The 24,357-nt window shown below is 45.1% G+C and overlaps 11 protein-coding genes across 13 annotated transcripts in view; 8 read left to right on the forward strand and 3 right to left on the reverse strand.

The window, feature by feature from the left end:
• The window catches only part of LOC125765893 (protein purity of essence), a 267,808-nt gene that overhangs the window by 226,793 nt on the left and 16,658 nt on the right, over positions 1-24,357 (forward strand). Inside the window, exons 1-3 of one of the 2 annotated variants that reach the window (XM_049431390.1) lie at positions 23,294-23,444; positions 23,590-23,687; positions 23,911-24,347. The exons of the other annotated variant lie outside the window; for it this stretch is intronic. Coding sequence (XP_049287347.1) covers positions 23,323-23,444; positions 23,590-23,687; positions 23,911-24,347 — 657 coding nt within the window. The 5' untranslated portion in view covers positions 23,294-23,322. Of the gene's footprint in view, positions 1-23,293; positions 23,445-23,589; positions 23,688-23,910; positions 24,348-24,357 lie in introns of those variants that run through there. 2 annotated transcript variants of the gene reach the window in all.
• LOC125765982 (DNA replication complex GINS protein SLD5) lies at positions 154-1,306 on the forward strand. Its single transcript, XM_049431556.1, has 2 exons — positions 154-409; positions 470-1,306. Exons 1-2 carry the CDS (start codon positions 272-274, stop codon positions 1,043-1,045), a joined length of 714 nt encoding a protein of 237 aa, XP_049287513.1. The 5' UTR covers positions 154-271; the 3' UTR covers positions 1,046-1,306.
• LOC125765911 (cilium assembly protein DZIP1L) lies at positions 1,306-4,097 on the forward strand. Its single transcript, XM_049431441.1, has 2 exons — positions 1,306-1,435; positions 1,517-4,097. Exons 1-2 carry the CDS (start codon positions 1,333-1,335, stop codon positions 3,916-3,918), a joined length of 2,505 nt encoding a protein of 834 aa, XP_049287398.1. The 5' UTR covers positions 1,306-1,332; the 3' UTR covers positions 3,919-4,097.
• On the reverse strand, positions 3,961-5,398 carry LOC125765965 (opsin-1-like). Its single transcript, XM_049431526.1, has one exon. The coding sequence runs from the start codon at positions 5,167-5,169 to the stop codon at positions 4,066-4,068; it is 1,104 nt and encodes a 367-aa protein (XP_049287483.1). The 5' UTR covers positions 5,170-5,398; the 3' UTR covers positions 3,961-4,065.
• On the forward strand, positions 6,895-8,280 carry LOC125765963 (opsin-1-like). Its single transcript, XM_049431524.1, has 2 exons — positions 6,895-7,035; positions 7,099-8,280. The coding sequence occupies exon 2, from the start codon at positions 7,106-7,108 to the stop codon at positions 8,219-8,221; it is 1,116 nt and encodes a 371-aa protein (XP_049287481.1). The 5' UTR covers positions 6,895-7,035; positions 7,099-7,105; the 3' UTR covers positions 8,222-8,280.
• Positions 8,280-8,992, reverse strand: LOC125765994 (uncharacterized). Its single transcript, XM_049431567.1, has 2 exons — positions 8,664-8,992; positions 8,280-8,596 (listed from the first exon to the last, which is right to left on the reverse strand). The coding sequence occupies exons 1-2, from the start codon at positions 8,830-8,832 to the stop codon at positions 8,298-8,300; spliced, it is 468 nt and encodes a 155-aa protein (XP_049287524.1). The 5' UTR covers positions 8,833-8,992; the 3' UTR covers positions 8,280-8,297.
• Positions 9,064-11,763, forward strand: LOC125765960 (ceropsin-like). The gene is made up of 2 exons (XM_049431520.1): positions 9,064-10,174; positions 10,248-11,763. The coding sequence occupies exons 1-2, from the start codon at positions 9,446-9,448 to the stop codon at positions 10,647-10,649; spliced, it is 1,131 nt and encodes a 376-aa protein (XP_049287477.1). The 5' UTR covers positions 9,064-9,445; the 3' UTR covers positions 10,650-11,763.
• On the forward strand, positions 11,903-13,465 carry LOC125765961 (opsin-1-like). The gene is made up of 2 exons (XM_049431522.1): positions 11,903-12,831; positions 12,892-13,465. The coding sequence occupies exons 1-2, from the start codon at positions 12,118-12,120 to the stop codon at positions 13,294-13,296; spliced, it is 1,119 nt and encodes a 372-aa protein (XP_049287479.1). The 5' UTR covers positions 11,903-12,117; the 3' UTR covers positions 13,297-13,465.
• On the forward strand, positions 13,572-18,258 carry LOC125765903 (facilitated trehalose transporter Tret1-like). Of its 2 annotated transcripts, XM_049431426.1 has the most exons (5): positions 13,572-14,066; positions 14,823-15,615; positions 15,685-16,080; positions 16,145-16,336; positions 16,426-18,258. In XM_049431426.1, exons 1-5 carry the CDS (start codon positions 14,053-14,055, stop codon positions 18,226-18,228), a joined length of 3,198 nt encoding a protein of 1,065 aa, XP_049287383.1. In that variant the 5' UTR covers positions 13,572-14,052; the 3' UTR covers positions 18,229-18,258. The 2 variants fall into 2 exon arrangements, with proteins under 2 accessions (XP_049287383.1, XP_049287382.1); XM_049431425.1 differs by having other exon boundaries at positions 14,823-16,080.
• On the reverse strand, positions 18,388-21,030 carry LOC125765914 (GATOR complex protein WDR24). The gene is made up of 2 exons (XM_049431443.1): positions 20,825-21,030; positions 18,388-20,751 (listed from the first exon to the last, which is right to left on the reverse strand). The coding sequence occupies exons 1-2, from the start codon at positions 20,928-20,930 to the stop codon at positions 18,437-18,439; spliced, it is 2,421 nt and encodes an 806-aa protein (XP_049287400.1). The 5' UTR covers positions 20,931-21,030; the 3' UTR covers positions 18,388-18,436.
• On the forward strand, positions 21,103-23,186 carry LOC125765938 (uncharacterized). Its single transcript, XM_049431474.1, has 3 exons — positions 21,103-21,512; positions 21,575-21,880; positions 21,938-23,186. Exons 1-3 carry the CDS (start codon positions 21,186-21,188, stop codon positions 22,799-22,801), a joined length of 1,497 nt encoding a protein of 498 aa, XP_049287431.1. The 5' UTR covers positions 21,103-21,185; the 3' UTR covers positions 22,802-23,186.

Here is a 24,357-nt window from a genome sequence, read left to right on the forward strand (position 1 = left end):
AAAAATAATAATTCTGGTGTTTATTTTTATACTGATTTCCAATATTCATGCTTAAAAACACGCTTGAATGGTGTTAATATTACATATATTTTCCCTGTTTGTAAACCATTGAGATTTCCGAGTTTTGCGAAGATGAAATAAAAATGCTTTATCGTACATGTTTGTCCAATCTTCGCGTGGAGCATTCTGATTGTCCAAATGTGTCATAAAATTCGCGCGCAAATCAGTTCGTTTGGATCCCACAAGAAATTTAAATAACATTTCATGTGTGATGGAGAGTAGTGAATTTGATTCCGAAAACCAAACAGAAAGAAGCTATCAAACAGATTTGCGTTACAATGGTTCGGAAAACGCTGGTGCCGAGGAGCTTGAAGACGATGAAGAGGAGATACAAATGTCCTCACAAGAGGTAAACAATGAAGTGATAACAAAATCCTGTACCTAATCCCGCATGCAATCCTATCCCTAGGTATTGGAAGCCCTTCAACGTGCGTGGATAAATGAAAAGTTTGCCCCCGATGTGCTCCCTTATGAAGAGGCCTTGGTGGAGATGGTCATGATACAGCTGGTGCACATGGAAGAAAACCTTGCCACAGCAAACAAGAATGATCTGCTCTATATCGTGCATCGGATGGAAGTAGAAAGGATTCGATTCATAGTGGCCAGCTATCTGCGATGTAGATTACAAAAGCTAGAAACATACGCCTCTCACATTCTTGACGTTGAGTCTAGCAGACCGCGTAAATCTAAACGACTGTCGGAAGCGGAGCAAAAGTTTACGCACGACTTCCACGACAGTGTGGAAACGCATTTTCAAGAGCTGGTCACTCGTCACATGCCACAAAACCATCAAGACGATGAACGGGCACGTCGAGTGGCACCAAATTTGAACACCCACGTATTCGCTAGAGCAAGACAAGACGTTGGAGAATATTCCCTGGCGGGCGGTGAACACTCGGTCAACATTCGTGCCGGTGCTGTACATTTGTTCAGATATCGCGATATTGAACCACTGGTAATAGAAGGACAGCTGGAACTGATTTGATGCACGCGTTCTGCCGACCTGATTTGTCAGTAAGTTCTTTCCCATTCGGAAGGTAAGCTTTGCATGGTTTGTTTGTATTGCACAATGTCGTTACCATGGTTACGTTAGGGTCGCTACGTCGTTGCGCTCAACCTTCACATTAAAGGAAACATAAGCATCTACGATGCACATTATTGCAAGTGATATACATTTTGTCGTATTCAGAGATGATAATAAAGCAAAGTGGTAGCAATACATAACGAAGTGTCGCAAAACCCTCAAACCCGCTGTTCTTTCGAACGATAATTATGTCATACAAATGGCATCATAACTTTCCGAAAATCGCTAGAGAAGCTGGTTTTACAATACGTGAGCTTTCCGCAGGACATTGCATCGATTGGCGTTTCATTGGTAAAAGTTTTGCTTCTGTTTTTGTTGTCCTCCACTTTGTACTAAACGAAGATTCGCCTTTATTTGCCACCTCGTTTACAGCTTCCATCGATCCGTATGGTATTGTGAGCGAGCAGGATTATGAGAAACTCGACGAATTCATTCCCCACATATCGGAAGTACCTATCGGCAGTGTATTAAACAATCGAATTCTCGATCCGGCCATTGGAAAATACTTCGTGCTAGCACAATTCAGCATTCAATATCTGCTGTTTTGCAAGCAGTTTCTTGATGAAACAGTGCTGGAAATTAGAAACACCATACAGAGCTTACAGGAGGAAAATGCACGGCTTGACAAAATGAACCGGAAACGCAACGAAGAGGTGACCGTGCTGCAAAGGAAGTTACAACGTGTCGAAAGCATGGAACATCAACACGCACAAGTAGCCAACGTCATTTATCCGTGTTCGAAGTGTACAAAAAATTTCATCAGCCCAGAACTGTTGAGTGCCCATATGGTACGGAAACATGCAAGCATTGTGCGGCCAGCGGAAACCACATTCGATCGTAAACCGTCTAGCACGGACACCAACCTGATCAATACCATTAAACTCGAGCTGGAAGTGAAACAGCTAAAGGAACGACTAAATGCAGCAGAAAAGGATCTTCACAACCAGCGAACGAAACACCACCGATGTCGCGTTTGTTCCGAGGACAGCAGCAGTGTTACGGAGAAGCCGCCAGCAAAAATACTCCACAGTGTTGGCATTCAAAGCAATCTTACGGATGATAAGGATTTAAATGACAAAGAAGCACAAACGCAGACAGACACACCACCGGCGGTAGAATCCGTTGCAGTCCCGAATAACCAACCGAAGGATCCAGCCCATTCCGCAGAACTTATTTCAAAGTCCGATTTGCAACGCTTTTTGGAAGAGCAAAAGCAACTTTTCGAAAGCTGGAAAACGGGTGAAAGAGAAACACTGAACCAGGAAATCGAAACCGTCAAACAGAATCTTGTTGATGTTATTCAAAACATGGAGAAGTCCGAAAGAAATACTCCTACGCCAGATGTAGAAGAGAGCGTTTGGAAGGATAGATATAAAGAGTTGGAAAAAATGTACGAAATAAGTCAAAAGCAAACTCAACAAGCAATTGGATCGTTCGAAAAGGCATATACACAAAAGATAGAACAGATAGAGAAGCTGCTGCTTCAGGCACGAACTGTAGAGCATGGTACAAATCAGCTCAATACCGCCGCTATCACGCATATTAACCAAAAGGTCCCCCACAGTTCGACCGGTTTAAAAGTGGTTACTCTTCCAACAGTTATCATAGAAAGTGAATCAGTAGCTGATTTCACCAAAGAGACGACTGAAACCAACGTACAAAGCCAGGTGATCTCTTCCGAATCGGAACAAGTTGAAAGCGAGGAAGAAATGAGCCACACCATTGAAGCCGCCGGGAAACGTCAACTATCTCCGAATGCCCCGCGTACCGTAGTTGCTGCCACTCCAGAACCGTCCAAGGATTCTAAGCCTCAATCTTCCCACAACGCCTTACTCATTTCGCCCAAAAAACAAATTTTGGCTCAATTCCGTGCACGCTTAAAAGCGATCGGAGTCGATCCCAAATCGAAGCAATTGTTTGGTGATAATTTAAATACGGCCTGCAAAGCCCTAGCAGACCGAAGGGAAGTTCAAAAACAAAAGCACAACCATTTTTTCATTACTCGTAACCAGTTGCTCTCGAAGGTGGATCAATTAGCGCGGATCAAAGTGGAAGAAACGCCGCAAGCGAAGGGAGTGGCTCGGAGAATGTCGGTCGATCAACCGATCCTGATGAGAAAAGGAATGCATCCCTCTTCCACTAAAGTACCCACGACCCAACCCCGACTGAAAGCATCTTCAGCACTAGAGTTACTTCCCTCAAAGCAAAAGTTGCACCTTCCGGAAATGGGTGCAATTGAATCGACCGATCTAAATATGTTTAAGAGCAAAACTTCCGTAACGGTTCCTGGGAATCAGAAACCTTCGTACAGACCTACCATTAAACTTACCGATGACGATATTATCACCGTTCATGCGGACGTGACACATATGTCCGGTGTGGAAGAATCCATCACAGTACCCAACATGGCTAAGCGATCTTCTATTTCCAGCTACGATCAGCACGTGGAACGATTGCTGCATACTCCAATAAAGACAATTCATCCCGCAATCGGGACAAGTCATACGCAGATGATAGTGCCGCAAGAAAATCCACCGGACAACAGTGGAATTTATGACGGAACGTCAATACAACCGAAACCAATTCCCAAAAAGCGTGTACTATTTAATTTGGACAAAGCAGATTACATTCAAGCTGCTGGAAGTTCCGTGCCAAGTGGGCAGCAGCAAATAGCCGAAGAATATTTACGTTCTCAGCAAAAATACGATCACCAAAAGGCTAAAATAGACGAGGAATCTGATTGGAATATTAGCAGTTTTGACGAAGATAAATGATTGTCACACAATATTAGCGATTAATGAATGAAAAAAAAACTGTTTAAATGCTGTATATAACATTTTTATTTATCACCCGAAACTCGTTCGTTTTTTCAGTTCCTGTACCTTTCCCTGTGAGCTTGCACATTGTTTTTTTCTTCTGTCTTACGCTTTCTCTTCCGAGGCCTGCGTTGCTACCGACTGCCCATCGTCCACTGGTGCATCCTGGCACGATAGCGACGGGAACTTCTGGTACAGAGCAGCACGGTACTTCGGATGGCTGATACCGTACACAATCGGGTTGTAGACGGCGTTGGCCTTGGCGAACAGCGAGCCCCAGATGGTGGCCAGCGGGCTAATCGGAGCAGCCTTGAAGATTCCGGCGAAGTTGATGACCAGATACGGAGTCCAGGCCATGAACCACAGCGAGATGGTGACCAGAGCGACCTTGGCCAGCTTCATCTCGGTGCTGGTGTTCTGGGCTTCCTGCGTACGCAGCGAGGCGACGTTCATCTTCTTGGCCTGTTCGCGCATGTTCTTCTCGTGGGCAGACACAGCCTTCAGAATGAAGGTGTACGAGTAGATGATGGTCAACAGAGGCAACCAGTACACGAAGATGGCGTAGATGATGATGTACGAGCGGCTCAGCCACGTCTGGGTCAGGTAGTCGGTTCCGCAAGCGGTCATGTTTCCTTCCGGCACGTATCGGTTCCATCCGAAGAGCGGGGCCAGAGTCCAGAACAGAGCGAAGGCCCATACGCCCAGGATGCGCAGCAGGGCTCCATTGTTGGTCATTGGTTTACCCGAGAGACCCTTCACGATGACGTTGTATCGGTCGAAGGCAATCATGGTCATGGTCCAGATCGAGGCACAACCGAACAGCGATCCAAGCATGGCGTACAGTTCGCAAGCGAATGGACCAAACATCCAGGTCTCGTGCCAGCAGTTGATCACCATCGGCGGTCCCATCGTAAACATCATGAAGAAATCGGAGAAGGCCAAATTGACCACCAGCAAGTTGGAGGGCGTCCGGAGTGATTTGGTGTTCGTGAAGATGTACATCACACAGCCGTTACCGGTCATCGAGATCATTCCGAGCATGAAGATGGCAAAGCCCAGGATCGAGTGCCACAGCGGGTTCATGGGTGGGAACTGGTTCCAGTGAGGATGCACCATATGGAGCATCTCTGGCGGGACCTTGTCCACCACCGTCATGTTGCCACCACCGCTCGTCCACGCGTCGAAATGGGGTTCCACAAATGCGGCCATCTTTAAACAAGTTTTGGATTTAACACAATTTCTGCCGTATGATCGATCGCAACAAGTGACTATTATACCTTATTTCGCAAATACTAAAAATTTAATCCTTCTATCTGCGTTCCACACAACTGAAGAAAATCGATCGAGATCGAACTACTTCAATGTACCTTTTCCTACACACGTAACTTGCTCTGCGCTAAAACAAAGACTGCGTACGTTGTCCCGGTTATCGGTCGTTTTTATAGAAATGGTACTTCTTACTATTCTTAACTATTTTCTAATTGAATTACCCCTTTTATCGGTACAAATTGACTTAAGGCGCCTACCGTAAAGGAATGTAAACGCCACACCTGGAAAAATGCGTAAGATGTCGAACCACTTGCGTAAAAACACGGAGTCAATATGCAATGAAATTTAAAAATCAATAGGATCTTCCATTTCCCATTCCTTACTGTTGACCGTGACACTGAAATACAGTCAAATCTCTTATAACGTGTTTAACTGTGTTTAATGTGGCTGATACTATTGAGCTACCAAAAAATTCGCTTAACAAACATGATTCGGTAGCATTCGACCAATTTACTGAACATGTACCATGGCAGTAAACGTGTTAACACGTTACACATGATACATGTTCAGTAAATTGGCCGAATGCCACCTAATCATTTTTTGAACCGATTTCATGATGTTGTTTGTTGTGCTAATTTTTTGCACACTCAATAGTATCCTCCGATTCTGAGTCCGGTTATATCCGATGTTAATGATAGCGTTTATGAGTCACCAGATATATTTAGATAATTGGAGTTAGAAGAAGAGATAAAACCGGAAGGCTTGCCTCAACAATAGAGCACAATCCAATCAACTGCATGAAGTGAATTTACCGGTCGACAGAATCATTTGCTTTTGTAGAAGAACAACTGCTAAGTTTGCCGCCTTTAGATATCACTCCTTACCAAATATTTTCCAGTGTTAAAAAAGTGTCATCCACTATGTGGCTGACACGGCCCGATCGGATAAAAACCCGTCAGCCACATAGTGTTAATCCGTTTCGGCGTTTTTGTCGTTATACAGGAGGTTCTTATTTATGCAATTTATATGAAAACTTATATAAATTGTTCCATACAATAAAATTGCATATAGTTTCTTTCATCAATCTGAATGGAAAAGGTATGAAAATAGGACAAAACAACATCCCACCTTTTCAATGCACCAAGAATGTCTTCGATTGGTTGAGGATTTGCTTTATCTTCTGCCGAAGAAAGGAAAAATAATTTCATCTTTGATTCTGGATTTTCTCTGTGTCCTTTGGGCAGCTCTTCGATACTTTTTGTTTTCCCAATCTTCATCTTTCGGCCAATTTGTAAGGAATGTAATGAAGGTACAATCGTTAGGAATTCATCGACGACTTTATCGTAAATTAAAAAAATAACAAATGCTAGCTTGAATATCTAACTGTGCCATGTGTCGCTTCGCGTAACATAATATCTAAAGTTTTGCAAAACATTTACCCGTCTACATTCAAAACAATTGCACTTTCATCCATTCCCAAACATGTCACGTTTTCAGCTAGAAGAAGCTAATCGATACCGTACGAATCAATTCTTAGTTGCCTTCCTGCTTCTTTCGGAATGTTTGCATACTTCTTACGATGATAAACCCTTTAACATAATTCAATTACTAAATGCATGGCGACATAGAAGGGAACTGCATTCTTGCCCGTATAAATAGCTTGCAGGTGCATAGAAATGCTTGAGTCGGTGTAGGGAATCCCAGAGTGAAAGATTCTTATCACTGTGCATAGCTGAAGTAGTTCGTGTAGCAACGATTTTCTTCAGCTTGAATATTGTTTAACGGTGTCAGTTTACATTTATCAAAGTAAGATTTTTGAGAAATGGGATCGTGGAGAATTTGGAAAATCAATTAAACTCTCGTTTACAGCAACGCAATGGCCGCATTTGTGGAACCCCATTTCGATGCCTGGACGCAGAGCGGTGGTGGCAACATGACGGTGGTGGACAAGGTCCCGCCAGAGATGCTCCATATGGTGCATCCTCACTGGAACCAGTTCCCACCCATGAACCCGCTGTGGCACTCGATCCTGGGCTTTGCCATCTTCATGCTCGGAATGATCTCGATGACCGGTAACGGCTGTGTGATGTACATCTTCACGAACACCAAATCACTCCGGACGCCCTCCAACTTGCTGGTGGTCAATTTGGCCTTCTCCGATTTCTTCATGATGTTTACGATGGGACCGCCGATGGTGATCAACTGCTGGCACGAGACCTGGATGTTTGGTCCATTCGCTTGCGAACTGTACGCCATGCTTGGATCGCTGTTCGGTTGTGCCTCGATCTGGACCATGACCATGATTGCCTTCGACCGATACAACGTCATCGTGAAGGGTCTCTCGGGTAAACCAATGACCAACAATGGAGCCCTGCTGCGCATCCTGGGCGTATGGGCCTTCGCTCTGTTCTGGACTCTGGCCCCGCTCTTCGGATGGAACCGATACGTGCCGGAAGGAAACATGACCGCTTGCGGAACCGACTACCTGACCCAGACGTGGCTGAGCCGCTCGTACATCATCATCTACGCCATCTTCGTGTACTGGTTGCCTCTGTTGACCATCATCTACTCGTACACCTTCATTCTGAAGGCTGTGTCTGCCCACGAGAAGAACATGCGCGAACAGGCCAAGAAGATGAACGTCGCCTCGCTGCGTACGCAGGAAGCCCAGAACACCAGCACCGAGATGAAGCTGGCCAAGGTCGCTCTGGTCACCATCTCGCTGTGGTTCATGGCCTGGACTCCGTATCTGGTTATCAACTTCGCCGGAATCTTCAAGGCTGCTCCGATTAGCCCGCTGGCCACCATCTGGGGCTCGCTGTTCGCCAAGGCCAACGCCGTCTACAACCCGATTGTGTACGGTATCAGCCATCCGAAGTACCGTGCTGCTCTGTACCAGAAGTTCCCGTCGCTATCGTGCCAGGATGCACCAGTGGACGATGGGCAGTCGGTAGCATCTGGTGCTACCCAGGCCTCCGATGAGAAAGCTTAAAAATTGATGGTTTTGTACTTAAGGAAATACAATAAAGCAAAGAATGATAAGCATTGAAATTCATCGAACCACCCATTTATTCAAACTGAATGTCCAGCTTCTCGTCGTGGGACTTTGTGAAATCGTTATTTCGACGATGGTTAGCATTTCGACGAGCGCGATAGCTCCAAAAGGTTACCACATCATCCGTACGCTGCAGACTGTACTGAGGATCGTGCTCGTTTTCCTTTGCCATATAGTAATTCTTCCGCTTTCTTAGCTGTTTCCGTTCCACTTCCTGGCGGTGAATGGTTTCCAACTGTTCGTTCACATTTTTCATTAAGGTTAGTGCCAACTTTTCCTTGTACACTTCTCTGAGCTGCTCACGGCGCAGTACTGATGGGAAAAGCCAAATCAGTATAACAATGTACTGTAAAATCATCACAAGAACACATTACATTACCTGGTTTGGAGTAGTTACTAAACGGCACAAAGCTGTTATCGTACTCCGTAGAAAATTGTTCCGCATTCTCGTCAAACTCTTCGGGCGTTTGTTTAGCACTAATTTGGAAAGGAAAATATTGAGAGGCACAATTTTTGCGAAATGTTTGTATATTGCCAGCAAACGCCATGTTCTATTGCTGCTGCTTTCAGCCAAACAACAGCTACCAACGGGTTGCTATGATGGTATGAACGAAGGAAAATTCTTCCCAAAATCGCGTACTGATTCGCTTTTGCGCAGACGTGTGAATGGAATAGCACAGCTAACTCAGCAATAACGGCTTACCCTGTCCAGTGAACCATTGCTTCTCGATGAACCACAACCTGGTTGGCTGATTCTCATTATGCATAGCGGACTAGATGGAAGCAATCGTAAAGCAATCATAACAGCTATTGACGCAACGACAGTATGACGCCTTATTGGGGATTTCTTGCAAGGGCGAATATTACTCCTGGTGTGCTCCGATACTGCCGTGCGCTGCGCTAATCTCATGGGTTAAGCTCTTCCGATACATGTCAATCGGAAAATTTTTATTGCTATTCACTAATTCAATTATTGTGATCGCTCAATATACTATAACTCGCTATAAATATGATACAACGGCACTTTTTTCAGATTGAGTCGTGCAGTACCTTCCATATCCGATAGTGACCAGTACCAAGGAGCTTTTGATACATACCTTTAACAGTCTGTGCGTGTTCTCATAAATAAAGTTTCTTTCTTCTGTCCCGGAAACGGACATCATGGAAAGACCCGTAGCCATCACCGGTCCACAGAGTCCGCAAGCACTAACGTGGACGATCTCGGTAGCTAATTTGACCGTGGTGGATAAGGTGCCCGCTGAGATGCTGCATCTGGTTGACACATATTGGTATCAGTTTCCACCGCTGGAAACCAAGTGGCATGCAGCACTGGCCACCACGATCGGTGTGCTGGCTTTGATCTCCATCGTAGGAAACGGATGCGTGATTCTGATCTTCTCGTCCACCAAAGGTCTCCGAACACCATCTAACCTGATGGTGATTAATCTGGCCTTTGCCGATTTCATGATGATGTTCACGATGGCTCCACCGCTCATCATTAATTCTTACCACGAGACCTGGGTATTTGGGCCGCTCATGTGCGAAGTGTACGGTATGTTCGGTTCACTGTCGGGTTGCGTTTCCATCTGGAGCATGACAATGATCGCTTTCGATCGATACAATGTGATCGTGAAGGGCCTGTCCGCCAAACCGCTCACGTACGTTGGATCGGTGATGCGAATTCTCTTCGTATGGGTCAACTCGCTTATCTGGACGCTAGCGCCCCTGTTTGGATGGAATCGTTACGTACCGGAAGGGAACATGAGTGCCTGCGGTACGGATTATCTCTCGAAGGATTGGCTAAGTGTATCCTACATCTATGCGTATTCCGTGTTCGTCTACTGGTTGCCACTTTCACTTATCATCTACTGTTATACCTACATACTCAAGGTATTAAAACTCATTAATAATAGCTACTCAAGCTTTAAACTCACTCGCCATTCGTATCTTTTCTTTCATTCAGGCCGTTTCTGCACACGAACGAAACATGCGAGAACAGGCGAAAAAAATGAACGTCGCTTCTCTACGCTCATCCGATGCATCGAAACAGAATGCGGAAATTAAACTAGCCAAAGTGGCACTCATTACGATCACGCTCTGGTTCATGGCCTGGACACCGTATCTGGTTATAAATTATGCCGGAATATTTGATACCAGCCCGATCAGCCCGCTGCAAACAATCTGGGGATCGGTATTCGCCAAAGCTAATGCCGTTTATAATCCGATAGTTTACGGCATCAGTCATCCGAAGTATCGGGCAGCTCTCTACAAGCGCTTTCCGTCGTTGGCACTTCGGAAGGACAATTCATCTGATCAAACCTCCGTGGCCTCATGTGCGACTGCTGCCGATCAATGTGAAACCTAAACCTAACAGCGATATGCTGCAAATTTGGAAATGGTATTAACTAAATTATATTTCCGGAAATTAATTAAAATTCATTGTGATAATGCCAGTATGTTGGGTTAATTTGAAAAATAAACTACACGAAATATTCTCGTTCCCCCCATTTGATGTGTGTGAAATTAATTTTTCGTTTACAGAAAGACATAGACCGGTCAGTCGAGAAAAGACACAAAAGAGAAATCAAGACCTCCAGGGTTTCATTATTAGCATAGAAAAGAAGACGTATCATAAAGATTGCGATCAGTTTGCGATCAAGTACACCAAAAGCCGTGAATCAAATCTCACCTCGACTGGTCCCTCGCAGTAGAACAGAATAAAGTCTATATAATAATCATTACCAGTAGGATGTTGAACCGAAGAAAGATGCATAAAAAGAGGGAAGCAGAGAGAGAGGCATAGAGAAATGAACAAAATTTTAAGTCCAATAAACTAAGTAAGACCTTCCATTATTCTTTAGTATCTATTAAACAAGTATTTTAAAGAGAATTCTAAAACATTTAGACCTCAGAGAACGAACATATCCAACTATACGTGTAGGAAGATATTTCCCGTACATTACTCAGGCTATTAAAACTAAAGCTTATGTAACTCCAAATATGATAAATAAAGAAATGATTGAGTATGGACCGAATTCTTTACTGAGCCCTTCATTAAAATCACTGCTTAAACCGCCAACATGGCTTTATGTATATGTATTCAATGAAATGGTAATTAGTTGATAAATGTATAGTCTTTCTTAGAAAAATTAATCAAGTAAAGTATTTAAATGAATCATTCTAAAAGCTTTTCTGGAATGTGAGAACGATGGTTTGTTCTAACTCATTCGCGGAAAGTGTAGTGGGACACCGTGTTCTGTGTGTTCTTCATTTATCATTATTAATAATGAGAAGCTCGTGCATAAAACTCGATTTACTACATGAACATCTACGGCACAATTAAATTTCCCGTGGCGCATTATCCGCTGGTCAGGGTTCTTTTTTTTTCAACAAGGCGTACCGCGATACGCGTGCTCTATGAAGGCTGACAAAAGAAGAAGCACCAAAATTTGGTATTAAGAATTAGCGGGTTTCAAAATTATGAATACGTACACCGCGGTTCGCGGTACCGCCGAAACCGTGCACGAAATAACTAATCGAATTAGTGCAACGTGGGCTGCCCAATTTTCCGCGCTATAAAAGCCCGTCGCTCCCGGCAGAAGGACGAGTTGTTTCTTGGTACAACACCGGTGATCAGTTGAGTAGAGTTCTCAAGTAGCTACAGTAAGTCTGGAGTAGTTCGCCCTGAAAAGCGATTTTCTTCAGCTTATCCAAAACAGTGAGCAGTGTGTACGTGGCCAAGCCACTCTAGTAAACAAGCGACTCGTTTAGAGTTTGTGGATGTGATATACGTCTTCGTGTTGTGAGATAATTTTCAACGCCTTAGCATCGAGATGGCAGCCTTCGCAGAGCCGCACTTCAGCGCCTGGACCCAGACGGTGGTCAGCAATGTTACCGTCGTTGATAAGGTACCAGCGGAGATGCTCCACATGGTGGACGCTCACTGGTACCAGTTCCCGCCGATGAACCCGCTGTGGCACTCGATCCTGGGCTTCGCCATCTTCATCCTTGGCGTGATTTCTATCATCGGCAACGGTTGCGTTATCTACATCTTCACCAATACCAAGGCACTCCGAACCCCTTCCAACTTGCTGGTGGTCAATTTGGCCTTCTCTGACTTCCTGATGATGTTTACAATGGCTCCTCCGATGGTGATCAACTGCTGGCACGAGACCTGGGTCTTTGGCCCATTCGCTTGCGAACTCTACGCCATGTTTGGATCACTGTTCGGTTGTGCCTCGATTTGGACCATGACTATGATTGCGTTTGACCGATACAACGTCATCGTGAAGGGTCTTTCGGCGAAACCGATGTCCAACAACGGAGCCCTGCTGCGCATTCTTGGTATCTGGGCGTTCGCTCTGCTCTGGACTTTGGCTCCTCTGTTCGGATGGAACCGATATGTCCCGGAGGGCAACATGACCGCTTGCGGAACTGACTATCTGTCGCAGGATTTCACCAGCCGATCATACATTCTGATCTACTCTGGCTTCGTGTACTACCTGCCTCTGTTCAGCATCATCTACTCGTACATCTTCATCATCCAGGTATGATAATCAGTAATACAACAAAAAAAATGCGATAAATAACCATTCTTCCCCCATTAGGCTGTGTCTGCCCACGAGAAGAACATGCGCGAACAGGCCAAGAAGATGAACGTTGCCTCGCTGCGTTCGCAGGAAGCCCAGAACACCAGCACCGAGATGAAGCTGGCCAAGGTCGCCCTGGTCACCATCTCGCTGTGGTTCATGGCCTGGACTCCGTATCTGGTCATCAACTACACCGGAATCTTCAAGGCTGCTCCGATCAGCCCGCTGGCCACCATCTGGGGCTCGCTGTTCGCCAAGGCCAACGCCGTCTACAACCCGATTGTGTACGGTATCAGCCATCCGAAGTACCGTGCTGCTCTGTACCAGAAGTTCCCGTCGCTATCGTGCCAGGATAACAGCGACGATGGACAGTCTGTCGCATCGGCTACCACCGGTGTTTCGGAGGAGAAACAAGCAGCCTAAACAGGTTTTTTCGGCAATAGCGGCTGGTCAATGCTGGCTTGCGAGATTATAAAAAAACGGACCTCATCTTACGCTGAACGTTGAATGCGGCTTCAAATGCAAAATTTGTATTTTGTTTTTGAATGCAAATTTTATTTAGTAAATAAAAGCTCTAGAATCAAACAAGATACGTTTTGTGTGTTATGTATCACCTTTCCATTCCTCAATACCGATGCACTGCGCAAAAAAAAAGCACAGTCCCATGTAGATGGAAATCCCGACGAATTCCCCCACCACTGCGCGATTGGGGAATTTTTTTTTACAACAACCCTCGCTGAATGAAAGCTTCCCCATTTGGTCAATAAAATGCCTCATTTACGGCTGGTGGCGGTCGCGGTTCAACACATGCAAACGGTTCATAGTAAAAATCCCAGAACACAGATCAACTAGCGGTCGCGATCGCTGGGGAATGCTGGATGGTGCTTTCGCGTGGAACAGTCGCGAATAACTTATCGATGCATGAAGTTCGCTTCAACCAAAGTGTGTTACACAAAGCGCAACTACTTGGGCACTGTTATCAAACAAAGTGGTTAGCGTTATTAAGTATCTTTTTTTTTTGTGCGTGTGTGTGTTTGTCAGCGGCTTTTGATGGATAACGAAAAGTCTAAAAATAGTCCGAAATATTAGACTAACCTGCTGTTTTTTGCGTCATACAATAGGAGTGAATAAAAGATTATTCCGGTTCGGAACGACACCACCGTTCAGCTCTCTTGCGGGATGGTTGAGGGAAGGTAAGTGTGAAATTCAAACGGATGAATAGCCAGAGAATTGGAAACAAAACGTTATGCCGCTATTCATAAATTGCATGATGGATTTATGCGAAAACTATTTCAGAAGGCATTTTCAATACATCGACGTATATAGTTTCTTTGCAACCGGATGCATGGATGAAAAACAATTAATCATCAATCAATCTAGCGCAAATGTAATGCAATTCAAACTGTTTAAGCCGCGTATTTTAAAGTACCGAATTGCATTAATTTGATTTCTTTTTGCGATCCCCAAACAACTATCATAAAAGTGTAGTATTGAAACTTAATTAATGATCAATATTGGGACCAAACGTTTCCATTAGTTTTAAATATCTGAGTATCAGATAACCTGCTTTTTACCCCCCACCGATGCCTGCAATAGTTGGGGATGTTGAATGCTAATGCTTGTTTTGTGAGAAAACCCGCTACCAGGAAATTTTCTAATATTATCTTTTCAAATGGTCATTCGATGATCTATATCACCATGATTGTTTTGATGCGATATTTAAGTAAACATAAATGAAGATCGCATTTTGCTTTGCTTACCTCACTCTTTGCACGAGTTACCACGGTTTCCCTATTTACACCTTCAAACGGAACGCATCGCTAATCGATCGGACACACAAATTTACCCTTCGACTCCTTCCAAAACCCTCACCACAAATTGGTGGAACCCGACCCACCGTGTTTGGGCGATAGCAAACTGGTGTTAACCGATTCGCAAATCTTCCGCAGCGACAATGGTTGCCGAAAGCAGCCGCATAGTGCCGACGACTATCAACAGCACAAGTTGTCCAAATTGTCGCAAACCGTTAAAGCGCTACGAACGCAGCTACAAACCCAGCGTAACCACAAACCCAACGGATGCTGTTCTCATCACCGGAAAGGACGGAAGAAAAAGAACCGAACCCGTTCCAAGGTGTTGCTGACGGGTGAAAAGTTTGAAGATCCAGATCCATATCAATTGGCGGTGCGCAAAACCAACTATGGCAAACGGAAGGAGAAGCTAAAGTTTGTCGGTGAACAGTTTCAAGATCCGGACCCGTACGGTTTGGCCATCCGCAAAACGAGCAGCACGAGCAGCTGCACCAGTGATCGTGAGGTTTCGTACGAGTATCGTACCCAGCTAGCGGAAACCCATCCGGCAACCGTATTCGCACCCTTTGATTACATAAACCGTGAAAAGTGTATCGCCGAAATGCCCGAAGAAGAAACTAAAGCTGATCATGTGGATGTGGTGAAGCAATCGGAACCGCCACCGGATCGCAAAGCTCTCCTTGCGCAGGCCTGTGCTGTTGGTGTAAAAAACGTGCTACTACTAGGGTACGGAATGACACTGGGATTTCCGACCATTGTAATTCCCGCTATTCTGGGTGGCGATGGACGTGAACCTGCCCTCGAGAAAGACGTGACGCTTAGTCGAGAACAAATTTCTTGGCTAAGCTCGATCAACCTGATCTGCGTTCCGCTGGGGAGTATCTTTTCCGGCATGCTTGCCCAACCGATCGGTAGGCGGCGGGCAATGCAGGTATGTATGAGCACCCCAAAAATTCGTACTATTCTGGTCCTTAATGCTGATCTACCGTTCCTCACGCAGCTCATCAACATTCCCATTTTCATCGCCTGGATGTTGTTCCATTTTGCAAGTGATGTAACATTTCTTTACTTGGGACTTGCGCTGGCCGGTATTAGTGGTGGACTTGGTGAAGCTCCAGTGCTAACGTATGTTGCCGAAATTACTCAACCTTGCTATCGGGGCATGTTAGCTGCTACGGGTTCCACCTGTGTCATCTTGGGCGTTTTAATCGAATTTCTTATGGGCAGTTTTATGAAATGGCGTACAGTTGCGCTGATTAGTTCCGTCGTACCCATCCTGGCCGCTACGTTACTCTTCTTCATACCGGAAAGTCCCGTTTGGTTGGCGAGTAAGGGACGGCTTGAACAATCCAAAGCCGCCCTTGCTTGGCTACGTGGCTGGACAACCGAAGAACAGGTGAGTGGATCGATCGATTTTATCGAACGCTAATGCGCTAATTAGACCGTATCGTGTTTTTTAGGTAGAAGCAGAATTTAAAGAAATCGAGCATCAAATGACAAAAGATGCGGAACTGCAGAAAGATTTCACTATCGTCGACAAAGCGCGGCTCTACACACAGCGAGCGTTTCTGCAACCATTCGGTATCATTCTGCTGTGCTTCTTTATCGGTCACTTTTCCGGCATGACGACACTGCAAACGTACGCCGTACAGGTAGGTGGCCTTAAACATGTTCTAGTTTTTTAGCATGTTTCATCAATAACCTTCCACTAACGTCCTATCGTGTTGGCATTTTCAATTAGATCTTTCACACGTTGAAAGCCCCTATCAACAAATATTATGCGACTTGTCTGCTTGGGCTGACCGAGCTGATCGGGACTCTGTTTTGTGTGTTTCTAGTGCACCGCACGGGCAAGCGACCGTTGGTGTTTATCTCCACTATTGGATGTGCGGTCTGTTTTTTCGGTGCCGCCAGCTATGCCTACTTCCTGAGCGATATCCCCGGCGCATCCGTACAAAACGTGGTAGCAAATGTGTCATCCATCAAGGCCGATATCACGGTCATTCCGTTACAGACGAAGGAAGTGATTGCCGAGTGGCATCGCAACAGTTCCGAATTGCGATCGCTGAATCTTACGCACATTGAAATGCAATTTGCCAATGGTAGCACACTGGACACGTTAGGCACGCACAACAGCTCGTTGGAAGGCATAGTGTACGCTGCACAGAGCTTCACCAATTACTACCTCAACGATAGTCTAAACGAACCGATCAATATCACGATCACCTACGGAGAGTACGTTAAATCGGCAATTCCACGAGAAGTGTTTGTTCCGTTACCGCACGTGAACAAGAACAAGTTCGTCTGGGTTCCGCTGACACTGCTTCTTGGCAGCGCATTTCTGACGCATGTCGGCATTCGCTTGATACCGTGGATACTTATAGGGGAACTGTTCGCGCCAAATGTGCGCGCCGGTGGTTCAGGTTTAGCAGGAGGAATTGCTTACATCTTTGGTTTTATTGCCAACAAAACATTCCTCAAAATGTTAGCAGTATTCACCCTGCCAGGAACGTTTTGGATTTACTCGCTCGTGACGATCCTCGGCGCCATCATCCTTTACAAAGTGCTGCCCGAAACGGAAGGCAAATCGCTACAGGAAATCGAAACGTATTTTCTCCCACGTAGTAAACGGTCGGCGCGTGTTGATCAAGAGGCACCTGCTCCACCGCAACCGGGACCGAAGCACTCCACCGCCAGTATACAACCTGCCCCGCCACCGATCCCACCGAAACCTTACCCATTAAAGGATGATATCGATCGTGCACGACGAATATCTTTGGTCCCACGTCAAATGTCCCAATCATCGCGTAATACGACCGTTTCAGACTTTTCCAGAGCATCGTTTAATTCCCAACACTCGCACAATCATTCCGGACTGAGTCGTAATTCTTCGTGGACCTCTTACACGCTGGAAGACCGACAGGATCAGTCACATCCGCAAGTGTTCAGAAAAATATCCGAAACACTACCGCAAGCAATAGTCACATCCGTACAAAACGCGGCACATCCGGTTAAAGAACCAAAACCACCGCTGTCCAGGCATCATTCATCGAATGTGCTCCTTGGTAAAGAGCCTATTCCAAATCGTAAGATATCCTCTGGGAAACATCCCATACTCGCGTCTAACGATATAAAGATCCCGATACACAAAACGCAACCAATGACTCGTCCAGTTCGTGCACGTGCGAAAAGGCCACCACCATCACACCAATTTGATTTTCAGACCTGTGAGAGTAACAAAAAGTTTGAAGAATTTCTGCATCGCTATCAGGATAAAAGTGACGGTGACCAGGTGCCGGTGAATACGACAATGCGTCATGTAACCAGTGCACACGATCTTAAAGCATTCGAGAAAGATCATCTTCCCGGCGCGGTGCCCGTTCCTCCCAATGGTGGAATGTTAACGGATCGTAAGATCTTCAACAGTGCCACCAAGCTGACCTCTTCGTACGCTAGAGATACGGAGAATCAAACCGAACGGGAATGTGGCTTTGACAATCCCGAGTTTCATTTAAGTTCAAGCGACGAATCTACGGACATGTAGGGAGCAATAAAAAATAATCACTGTATATTACTTGTTTAGTAATACAGCTACATACTGACCCACACACTCACAGTTACCTGCAGCTACGAATGGGTATATTCCAAATCTGAGTTCTTTCATTCATTCCGAACAAACTGATAATTGGGAACAGACTGCTGATTTTGGCGTGGAATCATATCCACTATATCATATAATGTCGTGTATTCACTCATTCGTATTCACACAAATGACCACACCTGGGACATTTGGAGTTGTTGGCAAACCATTGCTTCAAATGTTCCAGGTGACCTCCGTGCGAACATCCCTGACACCATGCATACAGACCACGAACAACCCCATTGCAAACGCTACACTTTGAGCTTTGGGCAGACTTGCAGCGTGCACAGTACCAACCCACCGAACTTACCAGCTGCTTGGAGCAAAGGCCGCAGCTCGTGTACATGGTCGTCGATTGCTGATTCATCTCTAACACCGACCGGATCCAGCTAATGTTGATCATCTGTGTTGCTTCGTTCCACAGTTGATGCCGGTGCAGCAACTCGATGTACGACAGCAACCAGTTCTCTTGAAAGCTCTCATCAATCTGCAAGCTGTGTCTTCGCTCCCCGAGGGCCACCAGAATACAGGACGATGTCTGCACATCGCCTATTTCCGTTTGCAACGTTAAACAGTCAGCCAGCACCTGGTGCGGTTCCCAGATGGGTGGAGTCGGGTTGTGATCGGATATTTTCAGGAAGGACGGTACCGGATTGGGCGGCGGTGATGTTTCCTGTGACTTTTCCGCCATTAGATGTTTTCGGGGATGGGTTTGATGCAGTTCGTGGGCATTCATTAGGTTTGATGCGGGAAAGGTGTAGTCCTTCACCAGGTCATGCGGGCCCGTGTAAAGAAATCCATCCCGGAAACCTTTGATACAGTCAACCGAATCGAATGTAAGTTCTGTTTCGCCAAAAACGAAATCACACTTATCCGGTTCTATGTCTACGGAAAGTAGCTGCCCCATACCGGGCGCTTCGTTAGCACTTTTGCTGTTCGCAAACTCCAGATAATCGTCCGCGCTACTGTTACTGACGATGTTCGTAGTACCGACGATGGGATGAAGACCGGTACCCATTACCCGATCTTCAGCGCTTCTGCCCGAGCTAGATTGATTCGAGTTTTGAGCCATCAAACGACCACCAGCATGCTGAATTGGGCCGGAGTTCCGTTGCTCGAGCTTCATGTTAGCGGTGGAACTGTACGCGTACAGTTGGGAGATAAAGTTCCACAAAAAGCTCACATTTGTTTTGCCATATTTTTTCGCTACCGCTGCATTATGGCTGCAGATTTCCGACAGAGATGCTCCCGTTAGGATGTACTCTTTGGCACAACCTTTCAGGGCCAAATAATCTTTCAACAGCGAAGTTTTGGTTACGTCCTTAGCGTTCACGTTGATCGTTTTGGTAGAAAAGTTGGAAAGGTTCGATTTTGCCAGATGAAACTGGTCAGCCGAGGAAGACGATTTTTGGCGCGAACCCAGTAGCGCAGTTCCCTGGCTGAGCAGGCTCGATGACGGTGGTGGTGGGATTAGCTTCATTTCGTATGCATATAGTAAATCTCCCTTGTAGTTAAAATTGGCTCCCTGAGGGTTCGCCTTCATGGCAGGTCGTGTGGCATCTTTGAACACGTGCTTAAATATCGTCGAATCCTTACTGGTGGAAAGCAGCACGTGTCGATCGTTACCCTTGAACGCGATACCCGTCGTAACGTTAGAATGTTCGTTAAACGAAGCATAAGGAATGTATGGCCGACGGAGATCCCATATGTAGATACTGTTGTCGACCACCAGCGCACAGCTTGCAATGTGGAACATCTTATCAGGTCGCCATCGAATCCTACCAACAACCGCGATCGTATGTATAGTGTACTCAAGTGAAACGTTTTTCGCCGTTTCAAGCGACGAGTTCTTAGGGTTAGTGTTCCAAACCTTGATCTGCTTATCACGGCTACCCGTGGCTAGCCATGGCTGGTTCGGATGCCAATCGCACGTGTAAATCGGACCACTATGGGCAGTGAATTGGGCCGTACAGCGATCATTCCTGCGAATATCCCACAACTGTACAGTTCCGTTCTCGGACACCGCCGCAAACGTGTTCGGCGCGTGGGGACTAAACTTTACATCTCGTACACTCTCCGAGTTGCTAAAGTAGGTATTTATGGCAGATTTGTCCGTTCTGAGATCAAAACATTTGATAGTTCCATCTTGCGAACCGGATATCAACAGATTTGCTTCCGTTCCATGGAATGCAACGGAATGAGCTGTTCGCTCGTGCTCGTTGTAGACCAGCAGCTGCTTTTGACGACCGAACTTCGACAAGTCCCACACAGACACGACACCATTGGTAGCAGCAGTGGCTAGGATGTTTGAATCAAGCGAGCTCCATGCTACATCGTTCGACGAGTAGCTTAAGTTTTGATTTTTTCCACCACGCATATTACATACCTCCGTGAAGCCATCGTTTTCAATTGAGAACACCTTCAGCACTGCAAAGAAGAAAATAAAACGCTCAATCATTTAGAAGTGGGAATATGTTTTTACGATATTTTGCATACTCACAGCTTCTGCCAGCAACCGCGATTTGGGTGCATTCACGGTTTAATGCAAGCGCGTTTGCATGCCCGTCTTGGCAAATGCGAATGGAGCATGTTTTAACATCCCCCATATTGCTACGATTACACGAAATTGGAAAGCAAGAACGATCGAACTTGGCCAAATGATAAGGCGAACGAATATGTTTTCACTAGAAGGGGATTTGTTATTATTTATTTCCCTTTGGCGAACACTTGTATGACAGCTGACAGTTCAATGCGCCTTTTCAGCTGTCATGCAGGTAAGACCGCGCATTTACATTTTGTTTTTGTTTTCCAACCGGTACAGAAGTTCCTTGCCGAATAGTTCATAGAACAAGGCTGATAAAATGGAAAATGAAGAGAAAGACTATCTATTGGCCAAAGAAATGCAGAAGCAGTTCGATAAAGAATCTCTGGAAATAAGTTCCAGTGAGGAAGATGTGCTGATTGTCGATTCTGTTGAGCGGGATCACCAAATGGCGGTGCGTCTTCATTTACAGTACCAGGCCGAGACAGTGGAACTGTTCTCCGATAGTGATGATGAAGTAATACTACAAGCAACGGAAACGGAAACCATCATGCCCTCAAAGATAGCTAAGAAAAGAAGGTCACCAGTGGTGGAAAGACTTATAAACAATAATTCCTTAGCAGAACCCAAACTGTTCAAAGCAGAGGTGTGTAACATATCGCTTGTTCTTCCATCTTCTTCAACAATGTACCGGTTTTTGTTTTGCAGCCCAGAGATCTGAACAGCGACGAATTTTTCATAGATGAGCTGCAAGTATATGTGAATCCAGAGTACAACTTCGAGTGGAAATTTATCGACGTTCTACCGGACATAGCAGCTATATTCACCAAATTCGACGCATTATACTTCCAGTCTCGTTTCAAAAACAAAAAAATGACTATTGTCTGGTCCGATAGCATGGGTAGCTCCTGCACCAATAGAAATTTTAACGACGACGAAGGTAGATATACCATTGCACTGAATGGGCCACTGCTTACACTACGTCCTCGCATCGAAATCATCAGTATTGTTCTGGTAAGTATGTGCCGACCCTCACGATTTGCAGTCTTGACTGATATTATTTGATTTCAGCATGAGATGATACACGCACTACTGAAAATGGAGGGCGTAAAAGAACCTAACAGTGGGCACGGTGAAAATTTTCGTAAAATTATGACATTTTTGAACAAAATGCTTCTAACGAACATTTCGTTCAATCACAAATTATTCAACACGAATCTTGCCTGCAGAAATCAGTGGTATCGCTGTACTGGTATTTGTCACAACTATGACCCCTTTTATGGAATCGTACGGTCGATTGACGGTCCGCCCGGGTTGCAAAACGAATGGTGGAAGACGCATGCCGACAATTGCGGAGGTACTTTTTACAAAATATACGAAATGAGCAAGATGGTTTGCGGCGAAGTATCGACACGGTACGCTGTTAATGTGAAGTACATGGTGCCGAAGCGCAGTCTAATTCGTTGCCGATTCAAATCAACCCTGCCCGCAGAAGTATCTATAGATCTGACCTCCGATGTACCAAAAACCACTTCTGCCATCACACTCGACACAGTCAACGTCGATGCGGAAGATTGTGCGGCAACTCCAGTGAATACAACAACCGCGGATGCATTTATTAAGCAATTTGAACGATCGATTGCATTTACCCGCGATGACTGCGATATGTTATGTCCAATCTGCCAGGAACGCATAAAGCGCAAACTTTTTAGCAACCACATCGATGGCTGCAAAGGCTTTGTTCGTATGGTGCAATGGAAAAAATCAGCCACCGGAACCATCGTGCAAAATGGGTTGCTAGAACTTAAATCATCTCCTAGCTTAGAACAGCATTCAAGTTCAGTACGAAGGCCACGTCCTTTGTCGGATTCGTCTACTCCTTCATCGTCTACATTCGCAAGCTATCAACAGGCCAAGCGAAAGCGCTTTGGTTGAAGAGATTCGAGCGTCCAGGACCAGAGAATCAGTATTCCGTTTCATGAAATTCCTACCTTTTGTGGGCACCTTAAGCTTAAGCTTTCCCTGTCATTATGTATTTTGTATCCCATGAGCTCGTTGGAAATAAATTTTAAGTTTTTTTTAACGTTTAATTTTTTTATGAAATTTTTTGAAATAAACAAATTCACCCAAGTATGAAATTTACTTGCTCATGGCAACACGGCCGCACAATGTTGACAACTGATTGTTGTGACGTGTTCGACGGTGGTTAAACAAAAATGTTGTTTCAATTTAAAATCATATTAATTCATGAACATTTTTGTAATACCTAATATTATTCAAAAGCATGTGAAGCCAAATATTTAGCATTTCGGGTATACCAGGTGAGATGTTAAAATTTATCATAATATTATTTCATCTAGTATTCCGAAATGCACGTTTAACCATGAGCTAATCTATGCAGTTTGCTGTCAATTGTTTTTTGAGTCAAAATTTTCACATCAAGAACAAGTTGCAAAATGGCTGCTGCCCACTCCGGAGGTGTTGAGTGGGCTGCGATTTTAAAGCCTTTTCTTTCATCATCAAGTGAAAATATCAGCAAAACCGATGTGCTAAACTTGATCAAAACTATCATACAAAAGTAAGTAGATGTTTTCCTCTTTATAGGCTGTGTGAAAACGATGTAAATTCCCATTGAAAATTGGTCATCAGTTTTCACCCCTCAACAGTGTCACGTACTACGCCATTATTTTATCGTTGCATTTATTGCCTTTTTCCCGTTCTAGTGAAAATGAAATCCTCGAACACGATGCGGCTTACAAACAGTTTTTCGACAATTTCGTTGTCCTGGCTGCAGAGAACATCACTAGCCAGGTCACCTCATGTAAGTATGAGCAACATTTTAATGCCCCCATTGCAGAGCACCCCTCGACGGCCATACTGTATCGATTTTTCTTCCAACTCTAAGGGGTTGTTGTTTTCTTCACATTGACTTTGTTGTTGCTTTTGAATGCCTGCAATTCGCAGCATCATTGACACCGTTACTCACTGATGGGAACATTTTTTCGACACGGATTGATACCTTTTTTTTTATCTATGCCCACCAGTGTCGCAAACACAACTTCAACAGTTTACAGAAGCTGCATCAATATTGATTCGTTACATAATTCTACATTTGGATACGACTGCACCATGCAAACCCAGCATACTATTGATGGCCCTAAAGATTCTTTGCGAAGGGAAAAGGGCAAACGAAAATCAGCCCAATGCTACCAGCTCGGCTTCGTCGATCATTTCCGTGTCTGGGATGAAGTACTTAAAGTATCCAGAGATCCCGGGAAACAAACCGGCTTCTGTTGGTGCTTCGAGTAGTGGCAGCAGTGGTGGCTCGGCAGCTAGCACAAGTGATAAGGAAAGCCCCAAAACGGAAATGAAACGTTCGCGATCGGATTTGTCGACGGTAATCTTACAACAGCTGACGACTCCATTGTGTAGCTGGGCTGTAACTTTTGCCGCTCTCAGTGAGGAACAAATCGACTGTACGGTGAGTAAGA

The sequence above is a fragment of the Anopheles funestus genome, chromosome 2RL (genome assembly GCF_943734845.2).
Source record: "Anopheles funestus chromosome 2RL, idAnoFuneDA-416_04, whole genome shotgun sequence".
NCBI lineage: Eukaryota > Metazoa > Arthropoda > Insecta > Diptera > Culicidae > Anopheles > Anopheles funestus.

What these genes read in the sequence shown, in the direction of transcription:
- LOC125765982 (XM_049431556.1), top strand. Translation starts at nt 272, where the DNA reads ATGGAGAGTAGTGAATTTGATTCCGAAAACCAAACAGAAAGAAGCTAT. An exon ending in TACAAATGTCCTCACAAGAG is followed by an intron (nt 410 to 469) that starts GTAAACAATGAA and finishes TCCTATCCCTAG; the next exon opens with GTATTGGAAGCCCTTCAACG.
- LOC125765911 (XM_049431441.1), top strand. Translation starts at nt 1,333, where the DNA reads ATGTCATACAAATGGCATCATAACTTTCCGAAAATCGCTAGAGAAGCT. An exon ending in CATCGATTGGCGTTTCATTG is followed by an intron (nt 1,436 to 1,516) that starts GTAAAAGTTTTG and finishes CCTCGTTTACAG; the next exon opens with CTTCCATCGATCCGTATGGT.
- LOC125765965 (XM_049431526.1), bottom strand. Translation starts at nt 5,169, where the DNA reads ATGGCCGCATTTGTGGAACCCCATTTCGACGCGTGGACGAGCGGTGGT.
- LOC125765963 (XM_049431524.1), top strand. Translation starts at nt 7,106, where the DNA reads ATGGCCGCATTTGTGGAACCCCATTTCGATGCCTGGACGCAGAGCGGT.
- LOC125765994 (XM_049431567.1), bottom strand. Translation starts at nt 8,832, where the DNA reads ATGGCGTTTGCTGGCAATATACAAACATTTCGCAAAAATTGTGCCTCT. An exon ending in TAGTAACTACTCCAAACCAG is followed by an intron (nt 8,597 to 8,663) that starts GTAATGTAATGT and finishes TTTTCCCATCAG; the next exon opens with TACTGCGCCGTGAGCAGCTC.
- LOC125765960 (XM_049431520.1), top strand. Translation starts at nt 9,446, where the DNA reads ATGGAAAGACCCGTAGCCATCACCGGTCCACAGAGTCCGCAAGCACTA. An exon ending in GTTATACCTACATACTCAAG is followed by an intron (nt 10,175 to 10,247) that starts GTATTAAAACTC and finishes TCTTTCATTCAG; the next exon opens with GCCGTTTCTGCACACGAACG.
- LOC125765961 (XM_049431522.1), top strand. Translation starts at nt 12,118, where the DNA reads ATGGCAGCCTTCGCAGAGCCGCACTTCAGCGCCTGGACCCAGACGGTG. An exon ending in CGTACATCTTCATCATCCAG is followed by an intron (nt 12,832 to 12,891) that starts GTATGATAATCA and finishes TTCCCCCATTAG; the next exon opens with GCTGTGTCTGCCCACGAGAA.
- LOC125765903 (XM_049431425.1), top strand. An exon ending in GCTGGACAACCGAAGAACAG is followed by an intron (nt 16,081 to 16,144) that starts GTGAGTGGATCG and finishes CGTGTTTTTTAG; the next exon opens with GTAGAAGCAGAATTTAAAGA. An exon ending in TGCAAACGTACGCCGTACAG is followed by an intron (nt 16,337 to 16,425) that starts GTAGGTGGCCTT and finishes ATTTTCAATTAG; the next exon opens with ATCTTTCACACGTTGAAAGC.
- LOC125765914 (XM_049431443.1), bottom strand. Translation starts at nt 20,930, where the DNA reads ATGGGGGATGTTAAAACATGCTCCATTCGCATTTGCCAAGACGGGCAT. An exon ending in CGCGGTTGCTGGCAGAAGCT is followed by an intron (nt 20,752 to 20,824) that starts GTGAGTATGCAA and finishes TCTTCTTTGCAG; the next exon opens with TGCTGAAGGTGTTCTCAATT.
- LOC125765938 (XM_049431474.1), top strand. Translation starts at nt 21,186, where the DNA reads ATGGAAAATGAAGAGAAAGACTATCTATTGGCCAAAGAAATGCAGAAG. An exon ending in CCAAACTGTTCAAAGCAGAG is followed by an intron (nt 21,513 to 21,574) that starts GTGTGTAACATA and finishes TTTGTTTTGCAG; the next exon opens with CCCAGAGATCTGAACAGCGA. An exon ending in AAATCATCAGTATTGTTCTG is followed by an intron (nt 21,881 to 21,937) that starts GTAAGTATGTGC and finishes ATTTGATTTCAG; the next exon opens with CATGAGATGATACACGCACT.